The sequence below is a fragment of the Bidens hawaiensis genome, unplaced genomic scaffold, assembly GCF_021521415.1.
Source record: "Bidens hawaiensis isolate Kalapana, Puna unplaced genomic scaffold, B.hawaiensis_p1.1 tig00000097_1, whole genome shotgun sequence".
In the NCBI taxonomy this organism is placed as follows: domain Eukaryota; kingdom Viridiplantae; phylum Streptophyta; class Magnoliopsida; order Asterales; family Asteraceae; genus Bidens; species Bidens hawaiensis.
In genome coordinates this window covers 8031432-8049998 of record NW_027491017.1, presented here as the reverse complement: position 1 = coordinate 8049998, position 18567 = coordinate 8031432, and the positions used below count along the sequence as shown (strand labels likewise).

The 18567-nt window shown below is 36.0% G+C and overlaps 1 protein-coding gene and 1 pseudogene across 2 annotated transcripts; one reads left to right on the top strand and one right to left on the bottom strand.

Annotated features, from left to right (window-relative positions):
* The first annotated feature begins 1547 nt into the window (after window positions 1-1547).
* On the top strand, window positions 1548-4645 carry LOC143573013 (APO protein 1, chloroplastic-like; annotated as a pseudogene). Its single transcript, XR_013142358.1, has 3 exons — window positions 1548-1666; window positions 2250-2617; window positions 3717-4645. The product of XR_013142358.1 is annotated as an APO protein 1, chloroplastic-like (transcript).
* A 17-nt stretch (window positions 4646-4662) lies between these two features.
* Window positions 4663-5688, bottom strand: LOC143573110 (cyclin-U1-1-like). The gene is made up of 2 exons (XM_077058093.1): window positions 5196-5688; window positions 4663-4948 (listed from the first exon to the last, which is right to left on the bottom strand). The coding sequence occupies exons 1-2, from the start codon at window positions 5579-5581 to the stop codon at window positions 4663-4665; spliced, it is 672 nt and encodes a 223-aa protein (XP_076914208.1). The 5' UTR covers window positions 5582-5688.
* Between the last annotated feature and the right edge of the window lie 12879 nt (window positions 5689-18567).

Genomic DNA, 18567 nt, shown 5'->3' with positions numbered 1-18567 from the left:
TTGTTAACCACTCACAGTGTGACACTGCCATCATCCACCACCACCCACCACCATCATCCACCACCACCACCCACCACATTCTTAACACTTGCCATATATTTAAAACTTTTATAAAAGTCATTAAGGAGATTAAATTCGTTGGGAAATTATCATTTTTTTAAACTTTTTTGAAAATCATCTAACAAGACTAAATTCATTGGAAAAGTATCGTTCTTTTGCAATATTTTTGAAATTTCTCGTAGGAGACGAAATTCACCTGAAATGCGTTGGAGGAATTTTGGCCAGAAAACTATCGGCGCAGACAGATTTAGGAGTAACTTTCACGTACCTTTACACGTGTCACACTGTGAGTGGTTAACAAATCTCACGTCACGATTCCCAATCTCACGTTCCGGATTAGTTTAGTTGAACTAGTTTGGTAATTAAAATCACTTTTGGACTAATTTCGTCTTCACTCCATTGTTTTGGACTTTTTGGGAATTATCCCTCATTAATTTAAGCTTGCACCTCCACTGGAAAATATCGGAAGGAAAATCTGATATCGTTGTTTCACTGCCGGCTTTAATTTCCGTTGGAGTTATTCCTGAGTACTTGTAATTTCAAACTTTGCTTTGATTCGACCTAATATGATATATTATTGCTGTTCTATATATATGATACATCTTGGTATACCTGAACTCATGTTTCTAGGATTTATTTCATTTTGGATGCTTTTTATTAAATAATAGGTAACATTTATCAATTATTAATACACAATTTAGGGGTGCAAATCCGAGCTATCTCGGCTAGTTTAACTTACAAGGACTTTGAGCTTGAGCTTGAGCTCAGCTCGTGAGTGGTTTTTCAAGTTCGAGCTCGGCTCGTTCACTAAATATTAATTAATTTTTATATATTTATAATTATTTTTTTATATTTTTTTAAATTATATATATATATATATATATTACATAATGTGCATTATTTAGTTATTTTTCATAACATTGTATATATCATGGTTGTAAAAATCGCGCCTAGGCGCCGAGTACTCAGCAAGTAATGCCCGAGTAATCCTCGCCTAGGCCGAGTTCTCGGTGAGCCATCCCCGAGTACTCTCCGACTACCGACTAAGGCCGAGTACTCTCCCAACCCCCCAGTCGACCGCCTAGCGACTTTTGCAACCTTGATATGTATTAATTAATAGCAATTATTAAATTTATATATATATATTATAAAAATTTATAAATACTAGGCTTGTTTCGCGAACCAGCTTGGGCTCGTTTATGCTCGGCTTGATTGAGCTTTTTCACGAGCCGATCTCGAGCGGCTAGGCTCGTTTGCACCCCTAAATAATAGTATAATAGTATTAGAATGAGTATAAGAAAACCTAATTAAATCATATCTTTCTAATTATGATAATGATATACATTTAACCCCTGTATACCCTGGTATAACTCTACAAAGGAAACCTACCTGAATCACAAACCTATCTTTCTGCCGAGTGCCTTTATATATCATCAATGAGTCCTAATTTTTTTTATTTTTTTATTTTTAAAAAAATGAAGGTTTGGACCGAAGATTTTTGAAATAATGGAGCATGTTGTAAGCTTAGGTGGTCCATCCGCAACAATTCTGGGATCATTTTCCACACGCGTGAATATCTTCCCTCTTCTTTGATAGATGTCACCAGGTACTCTTAACCATCATTCACTGTTAGTTTTTCAAACAAGTTTTGAACATTGGTGTTGACTTCAGTTGACCATGATGATTAAGCTTTGTTCCTGTTTGTATGTTAATTAGTCTTATGGGTCAAAGATGCATATATGAGCCTATGAGGCAATAAGTATTTTTGAATTATATTTATATGCATATAACAGTGTTTCGTGAATTAAAAGTTCTAAAAATAATTAAGTAGGGCTGTAGACGAACCAAACGTTCAGCGAGCCGTTAGGCTGGAAGTTCGTATACGTTCGTTCATTTAATACATGAACAAGGAGTTCCGTTCGGTTAATTGAATGAACAAACATGAATAGAGGCCGTGTTCGTTCAATTGTGTTCGTGTTCGTTCATTTGCGTTCATTAATGTTATTTCATTTAGTTTGGTCGTTAAAGGTTTTTAAAAATTTTTTAACTTTTAGGTTATTATGTCAAGTATTTTTAGATAATTTATATTCAATTTTGATGATTTTGTTTACTGCTCAATGCTGGTTTTTATTATTCAAGTTAATGTATGTTCGTTTTGTTCGTTTTTGAACTTAACACATATTGTTTAGTTGAAGTACACACAAGAACGGCATACGCCACAAGCATCAAAAACCTCCATTTTTGCTTGTCAGACACCTGCTAACAACAGGCGTTACAGAAACAAACGGTTAACCCGCCCGCAAAATACAGATCTCCCTCCCATATTACCTAAGAATAAGAAGAAACCGTATCCAATGCCTCTAAAGAAGATATTGGATGCTTCTAGAGCCGACAAAAAGCTTGCAGAAATGGGAATCGAGAAGCGACTTGAGCCTCCAAAAAATGGGCTACTTGTTCCTGAACTCATTCCTGTAGCTTATGAAGTTCTTGATGCTTGGAAAATGTTGATCAAAGGACTTTCGCAACTTCTTCATGTAATCCCGGTTTATGCTTGCAGGTATTATAATAAACAATATTAATATCATCTTGATGATTTTTGTGTTCAATAGTTAATAAATATATGCATAGGCTGTTTTAACTATTTAATTTTGGATTTGAGGCTTCAAATTAAATAGCACATAACTTCTATCTTGATTCTTTTTTATTTTGAAAAAGTTTTGTCAAACACATTAATTTTATTGTTTGACAACTATGTATACAAGATTACTCCAATTGCAAAACTGATTTGTGGTTTTCCAAAAGTTATGATTTAGTCCCCAGGTATAAGAGGTTAGACCAGTGCTTCCTGTGATTTAAACTTTGTCATGGAATTGGTCCTTAATTTGGATGGAAGTTTAAAAGGGTTTTTTATTTTGTTCAAAATGACCATTTTACCCTTTTAAAAGGACCAAATCCGTAGGCCTGTAAGCAAACAGAATAAGCACGAATGAGGGCATGTTTGTGTTCGTTGACTCGTTCATTTAACTTGAACCGAACATGAACATATAATTGAACAAACTTTTTTGTTCATGTTTGTTCGTTAAGAAAATGGGCATTTTCGTGTGTGTGTAATTTAACGAACATAAATGAACAAAAACTAGCCCCTTTGTGTTCGTGAGTTCATGTTATTAAATAAATAAACTTTTTGCCGATCAGTTCATTTAGTTCATTTGCAGCCTACAAATCCGTGAGAAAGTTTAAACCACATTGAGAACTGGTGTAATTTTTCATACTTAGGGATTAAATTCATCACGTTTGTCAAACTACATGACTATAGTTTTTTAAATTCCTCTTCTAAATAGGATACACAAAGGCTCTTTGTGTTTGGTGTAACGCTATTATCTTTTTGTAAGTTTTCGTTTTTTATGTGATAATAATATTTTTATCTTATTATTAGTTTATAAATACTTGTATGTTATTTGTGTTACATTTTTTTGGCTAGCTAGTCGAATTGCTTATTATATTTTGCATAATAACCCCGCTCGTTTTCACCCAACAAAAAGTTGTCATATTTTCAGTTGAACCCATCTGACTCGTTATTCAACCCATTTCCATCAACTCTAAATTTCGATTTTAATTTTGCTTTCACTTACAACTTGTTCTTAATTCTTATGCAGCGAGTGCTCAGAGGTTCATGTGGGCCAAACGGCCCATGACATTCAAAACTGTCACGGTCCAAACAGTGCAGACCGTAGAAGCTTTCACTTATGGGTAAAAGGGTCAATTGACGATGTACTTCTCCCTATCGAGTCATACCATCAATATGACCCGTTTGGCACCCATATCAAACACGAAACACGTTTCAACTATGACCGAATCCCAGCTATTGTAGAGCTTTGCATTCAAGCTGGTGTCAAATTACCACAATACCCTTCACGGAGACGAACCCAACCAATCCGAATGTTAGGCAAGAAAATAATTGACCGAGGTGGAATTGTGGTCCCACCCGAGCCAACATGTTCTAGTGAGGCTTTGGAATTCGACACGCACCGCGCCCGTGAACGGTTCCCGGCCCCGGTTGACTCGGACGTGGTCAACATCGCACAGTCAACATTGAGCGCATATGAGAAAGTGAGATGGGGTGTGACCAAACTTATGAGGAAGTACACGGTGAAGGCGTGCGGGTACTGCCCCGAGGTCCATGTGGGCCCATGGGGCCACGATGCTAAGCTTTGTGGAGAGTTTAAACACCAATGGAGAGACGGGAAGCACGGGTGGCAAGATGCCACGGTGGACGAGGTTTTCCCGCCAAATTACGTGTGGCACGTTCGGGATCCGAATGGGCCACCGTTAAAAAGTTCGCTTAAACGGTTTTACGGGAAGGCCCCTATCGTGGTTGAAATTTGTGTTCAAGCCGGGGCTCCTGTTCCTCATAAGTATAGACCGATGATGAGGCTTGATATTGTTGTCCCCGATAGTGACGAGTCGCGTTTAGTCGCTTAGTAAGTTATTTAATTACATGGAAAATATTTTCAACAAAAGAATACATTAAAATTCCAACATGGGTATAGTGTCACATTTTTTTGTTGTATTTTCAACGTTACAATCTATAAAAATAAGTTTTCATGCAAGTCCACCATTGGAGAGAGATGACGAAAAACTTTCCATATCTTCTACGGAAATTTCCGCAATGTCTTCGATGGTGTTTGTACGGTTCCCGCTTTCATTGTTTGACTTTGTACCGTTCCACATTATCATTTCCCGCTCCAGATACAAACAATAGCTCTCGAAAACCCGAGAGGTAACTGTAAGATCAAAATCTAACATGAAAAGGAACTCTATTTCAAGACGGTTTAACTCGGCATTTGTTACTCCCCCTACCCGAGCATAAAAAGCATTGTTGTAATGCCTGTTTGAAATAAAAGAGTCAGATAACATATTAAAATCGAAAGAAGATAAGAGAAAAAAGAAATGATTACACAAATGGTCCATGTGGTATATTCAGACTCTAGGTTTTAATACACTAGTCAATAGTCAACTCAAGTAGTGTAGCTTTTATTCAAAACCGAATTCTGAACATGCTGCATGGACTATTCGTGTATATCTTAATAAAATGAGAGTAATAAAAGCCATGTGAGAGAGAAATAGAGACATACTCATCATCTAGAATCTTGGCAGCCAACATAATACTTGTAACAAGAAGCCTATGAACATTAAGTGACACCACCAATGAACCCGGGTGCCTGTGAACCAACCGGTCTATATAAATATACCCGACCACGAAGCACGCGGGGCTACAATTGGTATACTTGTATATCCGGTCTAGATACTTGGGTATGGTGATTGCTGGCGGTCTAATGCCGTGAAACACCTCCAAGTTCTTGCCCAACCGCCCATTGCTGCCACTTAAACTCAACAACTCGTTGCGGTCCACCAGTCTTTCCATAACTAAGGATAAGATTGACAGGACTCGTGGGGTGGCGGCATCAGGCTCGGTCTTCTCTGGGAGCGGGTTCTGGTCGGCATCGGCGATGGCTAACATTTAGGATGTGCATTTGTGGGGTTGAGAAGATGGATGAGGATTTATGGGTTGGGATATTGTCTTTGTGCATGTTGAACTGTTAGTTATCTGGCTCTCAACGGAATATTACATATACAACCCCCTCAACTATATCAATATTAAATTTGTGTGCTTAATAATTTCTTTTGGGTCTATTTAAATTTAACAATAAGTAAAGATTAGTACTTTTATAACGCTTGTGAACTTAAAATGAGTTTAAATGGACAAACAAAGCTACCATCCAGTGGCGGATCCAGGAATTTTTTTTAGGTGGTTCCCTCTTAATATATAAGGTGGTTCCTCTCGTATTTCTATATATCCGTACACTATTATTTCGAAACTCTGGTGGTTCCGGGGAACCACCCATTTACTAGCTGGATCCGCCAATGCTACCATCTATTGTTTTTCATCACCAATTACTAGTTGCTTTTAATGTTCACAATCTGGTTCTGTCATATTTATAAAAAATATATGGGCCGAATCAGTATATACAGTCTTTGAGAAATCTAAACTGTAAACTGAATCGGCTTGCCGATCAAAGTCACCAACATTGTCGTCCCTGACGCCTCTGTTGCCGCCGTATAGTTGCTTAAAAAATTTTCAGGTGAATTTCATTTAATTTAAACCTGTTTTGACCCGAACTAAAATACCACTTTGTAAACTTTTACGTTGACACGAACTCGTTTTGACTCGACCTCTGACACGTCCCACCCCTTTTTGGCTTTTTCCACGTCTACTCGTTATGTTATAAAATGTTCAACATAACGCTCAGGTTTAAGAGATTAATTCCTTCAACAATCTTTAGTTTCTTTTAAAATTTTATTTTTTACAAATCAAGGCAACCTTAACAGTGCGATGGCTCTAAAGGTTTAGTATAGTCGTTCGTATAATAAAGAGTGTAGGGGTTTAAGTGGTATGTTCTCTATAATATTAAGATTAGGTTTTGACACGTGGCGGCTGGGTATGGGCTAAGTAGTTGTGGCGCATATTAATCCGAGGTTTCAACTTTTGGTGTCTTTCATTTGTCACCGAAAGGAATAATATTAATTGTGGAACGTCTAATGGGATGAGCTGGACTTTGGATTTTGGGTGATAAAGAACGAGTAGAGCTAGATTTAACTACTTTGGGTTTCAAGTTGCTTGTTACTTGTTCATCTTTTTTTCAATGTTTACTATTATTTTAACAAATTCAAAAGTTATAATTAGTTTAACATAGTTACTAATTTAATAAGTGAAGAGTTGTTAAAAGTGCACATTCAAAATCTATATCTTAAATCTTAAATATATATGGATGAAACATTTAAAAGTTTTCTGGTTACTCTATGCATTATCTTAAGCCATCAAATTACTTTATTTGTAAATGAAGACTTCTCATGCATTTAACCAGAATTCACAGGTATGGGTCTCACCAAACCCGAATAGCCTTTAAACGGGTTATAACTTCTCATTATATTAAAATTTAATATCACCAAATATTTAATATGAAAATCATATAAAATAAGGATATACTAAAAATCAATATCCGATTTTTTTTTTAAAAAAAGTACTCCATCCGTCCCATTATAAATGCACATGTTTGAAAAACACAAAGTTTGAGGTGGGTTGAATGATTACTTTTTTTCTTACTAAATGACAATAATGCCTTTGAAAAGTGGGTCTATCAATATTGTTTATTAATGTCAGTTGTTTGTGTTTAAGGGTAAACTTGCAAATTGGCTAATAAATTTTGAAAGTGGACACTTGTAATGGGACAAATAAAAAAGGAAATGTGGACACTTATAATGGGACGGAGGTAATATTATTTAAGAAACAATTTTACAGTAAAAAAAAATAAGTGGGTCATGGGCCTCACCAAACTCATATAGTTTTTAAAACGGGTTATAACATCTCTTTTATTTATTAAACCATTTTATCATCAGATCATAAGTATATTATTAACGTACTTAAAATAAATAAAATTAAAATCCAAAAAAATATATAAATATTAGAAACGAATAATGTAAAACACCCCCCGTAATACGGGGGATAAAACTAGTATATATATAAACGAAACCTTTAAAAACTCTCTGATTGCTCCTCAACTTGTAAGACCCGGTCCCAGTGCCCTACTTTGACGTTGGATAAATTACTCATAAACACAGTTCTAAATATCAGAGTTAATTAAAACTTTCTCGGAACATAATAAGTCAACCACATACTACATAACCTTTCAAATCTTGTCTTAACATCATTCAAATTTGTCTTTCAAAATAAAAACATATTTAGATATGACAACATAGCATTCTTCTCAATATGCCAGTATCTTCAGTCCAATGTAATGTGTCTTCATTCAAGCGAGATGCCTAAGCCTATTCACCTGCGTGCATACTAAAAGTTAGCTACGCTGAGTGAATTCTAGTTAATAAGGCAACATACAATCATACACTTACTTATATATACGTATTCGAAGATACATATTATATACTTTACCTGTTTACCTTCATTCCGTACATACATACATTCATACATTCTCTCATACCTTCATACCTTCATGCTTTCATATCTTTACCATCTCAGATATTAGTAGGGTCTGGTCCTTTCTATCTCAAACAATGTTGTTAAAACTCGCTAAGCGGTCCCTAGGCGGCTGAACCCCTTGTAGGGAGTACTCGGCTTGTACCCGGACATGATAAATATAACATAAAATAATTATTGGATATTATATATGTCAAAATAAGCATAATTCATGTCAAATAAGCATAATTCATATGAAAAAAAAAAACATAATTCAAAAAATTCATGTTTTGTTGTTTTTTTTAATTATATACTAAAACATAAAAAATAAAAAAAATGTGGTTGAGTTGACCTTAGAGGCCGAGTAATCCCGAGTACTCCAACTTTTGACCGAGTTGGACCTTGGCGAGTAATGGTAGCCGAGTTGGAAAAAGGCGGCAAGCTTGATGTCCGAGGACCTTGGAATCGCTTATTCCAAGGCCTTGGAATCCGACTTTTACAACACTGATCTCATATATTATTAGGGTCTGGTGTAACATCCTGCTTTTGAAAAGAATAAATAAAATGAATTTCGTTTATTTAAAAGTGTGTCGTTTATCGGTTTAGATAAATAAACTAATAGAATGTGGGCTTGGACATTAAAAGATGGAATAAGAGATGGAATGGGCCTTAGGTCCATGGGCTTAAGGGAGTAAAAATACCCTTTAAACCCTGATCCTTTCCATTTTTATCAATCTCTACACCATAGACTACACCTTGAAAAACACACACAAACACTTCCTATATCCCGAGCCAAGATCCAAAAGCAAAAAACCTGAGATTGATAGTGCTAGAACGTCGTGACGAACACAACCTACATCAAGACTAGATCATGTTCGTAAACCGAATCGTTTAAGGTACGTTCGTTATGATAATTTGTTTGGCTCGTTTGGTATTACTAGATCTATACATAAGTTGTAAAAACGAATCAAACGCAACAATTCTTGTTGGAATTCGTTAACATTGAACTGGTTAATCAATCTAATAATGAGTTGTGTACTTATAACGATCAAATGCACCATTAAAACCCGATGTTTAGATGATTGGACGATTAGGGTTAGTAAGTGGTGTGATTCCGAGCATATTGATACCAAAATCTTGTTGTTTCAACGAGATTCGAAGGTTTATTGCAGAGCTGGTGGCTCTTGACTGTTAATTGTTCAAAGATAGGATAAGGACTGATGCTCATTCGTCATGTCAAATGAATCGCTGGTCATTTGTCAAAAAGATAAAAGAATAAGACACATTTGCGTGTATTGTAACGAATGAGCGTCTCATTCGTCTTACAGAAATAACGAATGGCATTCTTCATTTGTTATCCACCATTCGTCATGTAAGACAGCGAATCAAGCCATTAGCAATAGGATACAATTCCATGCACTCGTAACGAATGAACCTCTCATTCGTCTCAAAGAAAGCACGAATAGCATACTCATTCGTTATACATTCATTCGTCCTGATGAGATAACGAATGGAACCATTCATCATAACGAATGAGATAGCGAATAAGGCTCAACCAGAGGCCATTCGTTATAAAGAATGAGTTAGCGAATAAAATAATAAATTAAGAATTCTAATGAAAAATGTGTTAAGACAGTTAAGGAAAATAAGATTTTTCCAAGCTGACCTGGCAGCTCGACCCCAGCTAGGGACTCTGCCCCTTAGACCATGCTAGGGGCTGCCGCCCATAGACCCTGCTTCCAGGGGCGCTACCCCCAGACCCCCTCTCATTGAGGGTTATAATAAACTAGAATTACGATTTGGGTAGTGATAGTTAATTGATATGTGTAATTGTTATTCAGTTAGCCGTGCCCAGTTAAAGAAATGAGTTACCATTAACTCTTAGAGGAACCAGGTTCAGGTGAGTTTCTAGCCCCTTTTCCTTGTTATGTTTTCGGGGCCGTGTGCATACTCAACGTGATTAGTTAATACACTTACCCTAAGTGGTAAGTGTGTGCCTTATATGATTTATGCGATAGTGATTGAGGTTATGAACGAATGCTTGTCGGTACGTGAACAATATTCGGATATTGCATGTATCGCCAGGAAAGGTGAGTGTTATAACATATGTATGAATGATACATGAATGGTTAAGAGTATGTATGAAACTATATAATAAAATGTGTATGTGTAAAGAAGTGTATGTACGGTTGTATGGAAAGAAGGGATCAGGCCCTACTAATATCTGAGATAAAAGGGACCATACCCTAATAATATCTGAGATAGAAAAGAAATGGACCAGACCCTACAAATATCTGAGATGGTACAGATAATTATGTATGTAGTATGAAAGTATGAAAGTGTGATGGTATGATAGAATGTATGAAAGTACGAAAGAAAGTAACAAGTAAAGTACATAATATGTATCTTTAGACGCGTATATAAAAGTAAGTGTATGAATGTATGTTTCCTGATTAACTAGAACTCACTCAGCGTAGCTGACTTTTAGTATGCACACAGGTGAGTAGGATGAGACAGTTGGCTTAAAGAGGGACACATGGCAGATGAATAAAGAAGCTGACATCTGAAGACTTAGTTTTTAATGTTTGAACTAAAAAGACATGTTCTATATTATTTTAATTTGAGACTTATGTAATGAATAGTTGACATTTATCTATTCCGGGAAAAGTTTTAATTAACTCTGATATTTTAGAACTGTGTTTATGAGTAAATCCACATCCAATGTAGGGCACCGGGACCGGGGCCTTACGTCTGGTCACTTCTGTCTCAGATATTATTAGCGTTTGGTACCCGCTATCTTAGATACTATTAGGGTCTGGTCCCTTCTTTCCATACAACCATACATATATCATTCATACACATTCATATAACATACACTTACCACTTAAGGTAAGTGTACTAACTATTCACATTGAGTATACACACATCCCCGAAAACATAACAAGGAAAATGGGGCTAGAAACTCACATGTATCTTGTTCCTTGCTGAGTTTACAGTAATACCCCTCCTTAGCTGCGCACGGCTAACTGTAACAATTATAGTATCAATAACCAGTTCTAACTATATCATACTTCTAAGTTATTGTAACCCCTAGCTACGGGGGTCCGGGGGCAGCGCCCCTGGCAGAGGGGTCTAGAAGTAGCAGCCCCTAGTAGGGTCCAAGAGGTAGAGCCCCTGGCTAGGTCGAGCTGCCAGGTAAGCTTGGAAAATTTTTATTTTTAATAATAGTCCTTTACTAAAATTTCATCAGAAATTCTAATCGAATGAATCCTAATCAAATCGAATTGTACTAATCGAACGAGTCTTAATCGAATCGGATGAGACTTAATCAAATTGAATGGGACTTAATCGAATTGAATGAGACTTAATCGAATTGAATGAACCTTAATCAAATCGAATGGGTCTTGATCTTATCGAGTCATGTAATCGAATCGAATGGATCCTCAATCGAATCGAACGGGCCTTGTTCTAATCGAATCGAATGAGCCTTGTTCTAATCAAATCGAATGAACCCTTTTCTAATCGAATCGAATGAACCTTGTTCTAATCGAATTGAATGAGCCTTTTTCTAATCGAATCGAATGAGCCTTGTTCTAATCGAATCGAATGAGCCTTTTTCTAATCGAATCGAATGAACCTTGTTTTAATCTAATGGATGTAATCGAATGGACCGTTTTCCTTCTTTCTATTCTTTCTTTCATATGAGCGTTGCCGCTGAAGCTCTTTATCAATATTATTAATATTGTTATTATTTATGCATCCATTCCTTTCATTTCATTTCAAAGCTGCAGTAGCCGCCATTCTTACTACTATTATCATTATTACTACGATTACATATTTTATCACCGCTTATTAACATTATAATTATTATTAGTATTTACAATTATCACCTATTTATTATTTACTATTATCCTATCATCACCCTTAACCAAGATCAAGCTCGTTTTTTATAAAGTTCAATCCTTTATCAAATTTTAAAGCCCGGTTTCGTTAGATCTAGAAATACTAAACGAGCCAAGCATAAATGAACAAGCTTTCGCTATGAAACGTACATTAGATGATCTGTTTAACGAACATGATCTAGTCTTAGTGTATGTCTTTCTTGTATAGATTCTCTAACACCAACAAGCTCGGGTCCTTTTCCCCGGATCTCGATCCGAGATAGAAGAGAGTGTGTTTGTGTGTTTTGAGTGTGTACGGAGGCTAGAAGAGGGAAATGAGGGTTTTAGGATTTTAGGAGGTTTAAGGGGTTTATATACCCTTAAGCCCATAGACCTAAGGCCCATCATCATTCCTTATTCCATATTTTATTGATCAAGCCCACACTCTATTATTTTATTTAACTTAACTAAATATTAACACATCCTTAAGTAAACGATATTTCTTTTATATATTATTGTCAAAAGTAGATAGAGTCCTTGTGATACACGGGTAGTTAAAAAAATAAAATAAAAACTTAAATGTAATAATATACAAAATAACATATCTTATTGATTCATAAGATAAACATAATTTCCAAAAATACATAGATTAGTAAGAATAATTTGTATTTATAATTTAAAAGAAATCAAAATGGAAGGTTATGAATCTATACCAATTAAGAAAAATAAAAGGCTAACATCAATTCATTTTTGTTGAGTTGGTAAGCCCCACACATTTAAAAACAACATAGTGAGTTCGATTTCCACCAACAACATATTTTTCATTTTTTCATTCATGGGGGAATTGTAAAAATGAAAACTTATACACTTGCAGCCTAGGTGTAAGGTTTAATCGAATGACATATGGAAAAATGGTCTTGCTTTAATAGTATATAGGTATATAGAGGTTTCTCATGCATTTGACCCGAATTCACGAGTATGAGTCTCACAAAAACCAGATAGCCTTTAAACAGGGTATAACATCTCATTAAATTACAAATTAATCTCACCAAATATTTGATATGAAAATTCTAAAAAATAGGGACACACTAAAAATTAAAATATGATTTAAAAAAGAAATATATTATTTATAATTAAGAAATAATTTTATAGTAAAAACAAATAAGCGGGTCATGAGTCTCGCCAAACCCACATAGTTTTTAAAACCGAGTTATAAAATCTCATTTATTTATGAAACTCTTTAATCTTCAAACCCTGCGTATCTTATTAAAAAAATTACAATAAATTAAATTAAAATCCAAAAATATATATAAATTGGAAATGCATAATGTAAAACAACCTCGTAATACGAGGGATAAAAGCTAGTTATATAAATAAGAACATCTCTAACGCTTTGTTGTTAAAGCACGTAACACGCCTATAGCCGATCACGCATTCACTTGTTTATGGACGTGATTAATTTTTAACATGAATATAAAAGATGAAATAATTCTCATCGATTTAGATTATCTCCAAGATGTGCACCTGTACAAAGTGCTTCAAGGATCATTACACCATCCCATGGGCCGAGGCGGAATATAAAATAGTGCAACATTTTTTTTATTCGTTTTATGTATTCGGATTCTCTTTAACAAATATTAGGATACTCTAGGTCTAATGGGATACCCTTGAACTTTTCTTCTAGATCTACCACTATGTGTAATGGGGCATTCAATAGATGGACCCTTACACCATCCCAATGGGCATTATGGGGCGTTATAAATGTATGAAGATTTTTACAATAAAAGCTCATATGTGTCTTGAAGTTGTAATAATTCATGGGGCATTATTCATTACACTTGTTATTTACTAAAAATACGAAAAAAAATGATGATAATGTGACGGAAAATGGCCATTAAGAAACAGTAACCATTACGCATGTCTTAATGGAAATGATTAATCCATAACTGATACATATTAGATGAAATATATTATGCCTCGTGTTATATCCACATCAGATTGTTTATTCGGACACTAGGTGGACATATACGACTTGTATATGGGGCTATACGAGTCGTACATGTCCAGAATTATGCCAGCATGTGTCGGAAAATGTCTGGTTATGTTTCATTGTCTCTTGTAGCCCATATATGTCTCATATAGACAGATTTAAAAATATTTAATTAAAAAAATACAAAATATATGAAATAACTTCCGACATGGTTATAAAATAAAAACACGTAACTTAAAATTATAATTTGCTCCATACTGATTAAACAACCTACAAACAACAGGAGCGTTTCGGGGTACCATGGAGTAAAATATTTATTTTATAACCATGTCGGATGTTATTTCCTATATTTTTTATGTTAAAAAAATCCGCCTATACGAGTCGTATAGGGGCTATATAAGCTAGGAAGCCTATACGGCTCGTATAGCATCCACACAACATGTATAGACTGCAAAAAGCTGTCATCATGTTCCATTCGTATATTTAGCAGTCATACAATATCTATACGACTCGTATAGCACCTGTACGAGCCGTATAGCTCTATAAATCACTATAGAGTGATGTTTGAATATAGCATCCCAACGTTACACAAACTAGTAAAAGTGTCCGCGCGTTGCTGCGGGTTTGCGCAGGTTATCACCTCTATTGTGATTATTATATTTTTTAAGTTCCATGTAGGTCGTATATAATTAAAGATGTGAATGCCTTGTAATCGTAGAAGTAATGGTAAATGACATGTTAGGTATATTTATTGGTTCAGATTAACTATAAAGATAAACAAATCCAATTGCATGCTTCATTAAACCAAGTAAAACACATAAAACATAAAAGAACTTAAAAAATAAGGATAACTTGAGAACACAAAATTCTAAGTTTGCATGATTAAAATAATAATGGGGATAATAAAGGTAGAAAGTCAAAGTTTGTATGGAAATAAAATCATTATGGGGTTTTTAGAGTCTTTGTATGAATAATGGCTTGTTCAATTTAATAGTACTGCAAAGAATAATACGAGTCATCGCCATTCTTAGTTGTGTCTATCTCATTAGTAAATCCATCATCAGATACGACCATAAACTTGCCGGTTGTGGTGATGTATGTTATGGTCATGCCTATTAGTATAGACTTTTTAGGGGGGACTACCAATACTTTCGTCCATGTATGAGATGTCATCTTCCATAAATCTACGGTCTAGTACGGAAACCGTGAGTAACAAATATGTGGAGGTCATTGTGAATGACAAGAAAATGTACAACCGAGGGTTTTGTTGGAAGTTTTGGGAAGGTTGTGTTACTGAATTTCTCCGTGTGAGTATCAAAAGCCAACAATAGAACACGTCGTGTTAAAAATGTGGGTTTCACAACAAAGTACAAAACTCTGTTATTAAATGTTACGGATTTCCATTGATGGTCCTTTGTTCCTCGTCGATTTTCGTGTAGAGTTCCAACTATTTTCCCGACCTCTGGTTCTAGAGCGTATGTATATAATTTTGTTTTCTCACAGTCGAGTTTTACATGTAGGAGGGTATATTCATTTGAATGTTGTAACTACAATCCAACAGTGTCAGATCGTATGTTGAAAATTCCTCTAGTGGTTGTGTAGGTAGAGTTGTATATGCGCTTGTTAGGGGTTCCATATGACCCCATTAAGAGTTGTAAGAATGTTGAATTCACGAGGATTCGCCTCGCCTGGTAGTGAAATGATTATATTTGACATAGGATCTGGGTATGCTAAAGTAAGGGGGTAGATTGTAGTGTGCCACGATCTGAGAACTATAATTTTTTGGTTGAAACTTATTTGAAAGTAGTGACAATGAGTTTCGGTAAAGTTTTTTTTTGTTGAAATTAAGGAGAGCCATTTTTTGCAATGACTTAACGAATGTGCCCATTCGTTTTAAGTTATTAACGAATGTGTCTATTCGTTAATAATCCTTAACGAGTTAGATGTGTTTCATTCGTTATTCTTTATAGTATAAAGAATGAGGACACATTTGTCATTTTAAAGTAAATTTCAAAGATTAATGCATAAGCTTTTCGCAAAAATGGTTGAAATACTGTAGATAATTGTTCCCGAGGGTGAACAAGAACAACTTACAAGAAGCTCAAGTTGAACAACCTATTGAGAATCCCGAAGCACAACATGAAGAAGAAGCTCCTACTGTCCAGCTTGTATCTGACAAAAAGCACAACATCTGTGCTTATTTGAAAGATGATTTCTTCGGCGGAGCGATGTTCGGTGGGGTTATAGAATTTATGAAGAGATCGAGAATCTATCATTCTATATCTATTAATCTTCCCGTCCACTACAGTATAATCAGACTATTCTAGGATAAGGCTAAATATGTGTCAAGCGAAGATCACATTGTTGCTGAGATACAAGACACAATAATAATTGTTGATGTTGATGTGGATGATCATTGTGAGTTTGATTGTGACTTGATCAAATGGTTATTTAGGTGGCTGAAGTATAAGGGAGACTTGAACAAGTAGACGTACAAAAAGGAGACCTTGTGTGAACATTATAAGTATTTGCTACACTAACTTATTCACTACCTCAGCGGACGAAAGGGTGGATACGATGAGTGCAGGGTGATGATACAATCGAATTTTGTTGCACTTGTATTGAACAAACCATTCAACTTCTCGGAAATGATGTTTTACCATTTGAAGGAGAACTACACAACAAGGAAGAACAAGTTCTTAATGTATCCAAGATTCCTCCAGATGTTCATCAACCATTTACAGCTCGATTTAGTCAAAGACCCAGCTATTCGAGCTGATCGTATTGTGTTGTAACATATAAATGAAGACTCGATGAGAAGAAATCGGGGTTTAACGTGGTTAGACAGATCAGACAAAGCCATGGTTCAAGCGTTTGATTGGACATTTGATTCGTGAAGACTATGTATCTCCACCCGATGATCGTTGAATCCATGACGATTCAGATTTGGAACGTGAATCTGGTGAAGGTGGGAATGATGAAGGTGGTGATGGTGGTCCTGGAAGTGATGATGGTGATGGCTGCGGTGGCAGTATGTAAGCGTAAGGCAAATGGAAAGGCTGTTGCTATTGACAAACCTGAGAAGAAGAGAACCCATAGAGGTTCTGATGTTGAGATACAAGAGATACAACATCAAGTTCCGAGGATTGTGATGTCTGGTCCTGTTCTATGTAATGTATCTACTCCACAAACACCGGCGGTTACCCTTTTGACAATGGCGTCGACCGATCCATGTTTCATGTCGATTTCTCAATCATTGTTATCTCTGATGTCGTCCCCGCAACAAGTCTTGGCTATTACAAGTCCAACAATTCCTGCACGGCCGATGCAGAGGCCAGACTTCTCATTTATGTCATTCAACATACCTGCTGGTCCTATGCAGCTCATTCATCAGAATTTATATAAGCTACCGGTACAACAACAAATGTTCCAGATGATGAACTTGATACATCTTCAAGAAACTCATATGGCTGTTGACATGCAGTTTCAAGAGTAGATGAGGGCGGATCAAAGGAAAATGATGAGACATTTGCAATATGTTCAGAATGAGAACCAGGAATTAAAGGTCCTGGTTACTGCTTAGGGGGAGAGACTGAACAAGCAGAACGAGATTATCCTCCAGTTGACATGCAAAGATGATATGCTCAAGAAGTTGAAAGATAATGATGATGACAAAGATCTCAAGGTTGGAGGTTTTGATCCGTAACCAAGTGGTGATGCCTCATCATCTAGGAATGTTGCAGCTGAGGGGGAGTCAGATAAGCAATTAGTGGTATTTCATGATTCCACTAATGTGTAGCCCGTGGATTCTATCAAGGCAAATATGGTGATGGTTGTGGATGATATAGGGATAGTAATGAGTATGCTGGATGCCGGTGATATAGAAGAAGGTGAATGTGTTGACCATTGGTTAACTAAAGAACAAATCGTCTTGCTTCTTAATTTAAATGAAGAGGCGGTAGATGAGTTGGAGAGATAGAAGGATGTTGAGGTGATGGATAGTGAGGAGGTGAGGTTTGATAAGAGTGTTCCATCTGGGAATACGTCTTTTAATTATGATGATGTTGAGGTTGAAGACGTGACAGTTGAAGAATACCTTGATATATACACTCAGTCCAACAACTCTGACGATGGGGTTCCATTCTTCACAACTGAGCACTTTCAAGCAGCTGAACAATGTCTAAGGAAGGAGAAAGAGAAAGAAAAGCGGAAAGATAAAGTATCAGAGACCGAATCACAAGAATTTGATGGTATGTTTACACACAACATATCAAGAATGATTAAAATTGATCAGGACCTTGAGATATGCTGAACGTGAAGATTATAAGTAGTCAAAGGCTCGAGAATCAGCATACCAGATGAAGAAGTTTGATGCGGGGAAGACAGTCAAAGGTTATATCATCTCGCGGATGTACGAATCTGATCATAAAGTATGCATCGTGAAGTGGGAGAACGGGGTTAGTATTTCAAGCATATTATTGATGTGCTTACCTTTCCATGTTGGGATCTTCGTGCATTAGCTATCAAGGTGTTTATGAACCGGGGAGGAAATTAGTTATCTGATTATTTCTACCATCATTTGGTACACGGGGAATATTATGGCT

What these genes read in the sequence shown, in the direction of transcription:
- LOC143573110 (XM_077058093.1), bottom strand. Translation starts at nt 5,581, where the DNA reads ATGTTAGCCATCGCCGATGCCGACCAGAACCCGCTCCCAGAGAAGACC. An exon ending in GCCAAGATTCTAGATGATGA is followed by an intron (nt 4,949 to 5,195) that starts GTATGTCTCTAT and finishes TATTTCAAACAG; the next exon opens with GCATTACAACAATGCTTTTT.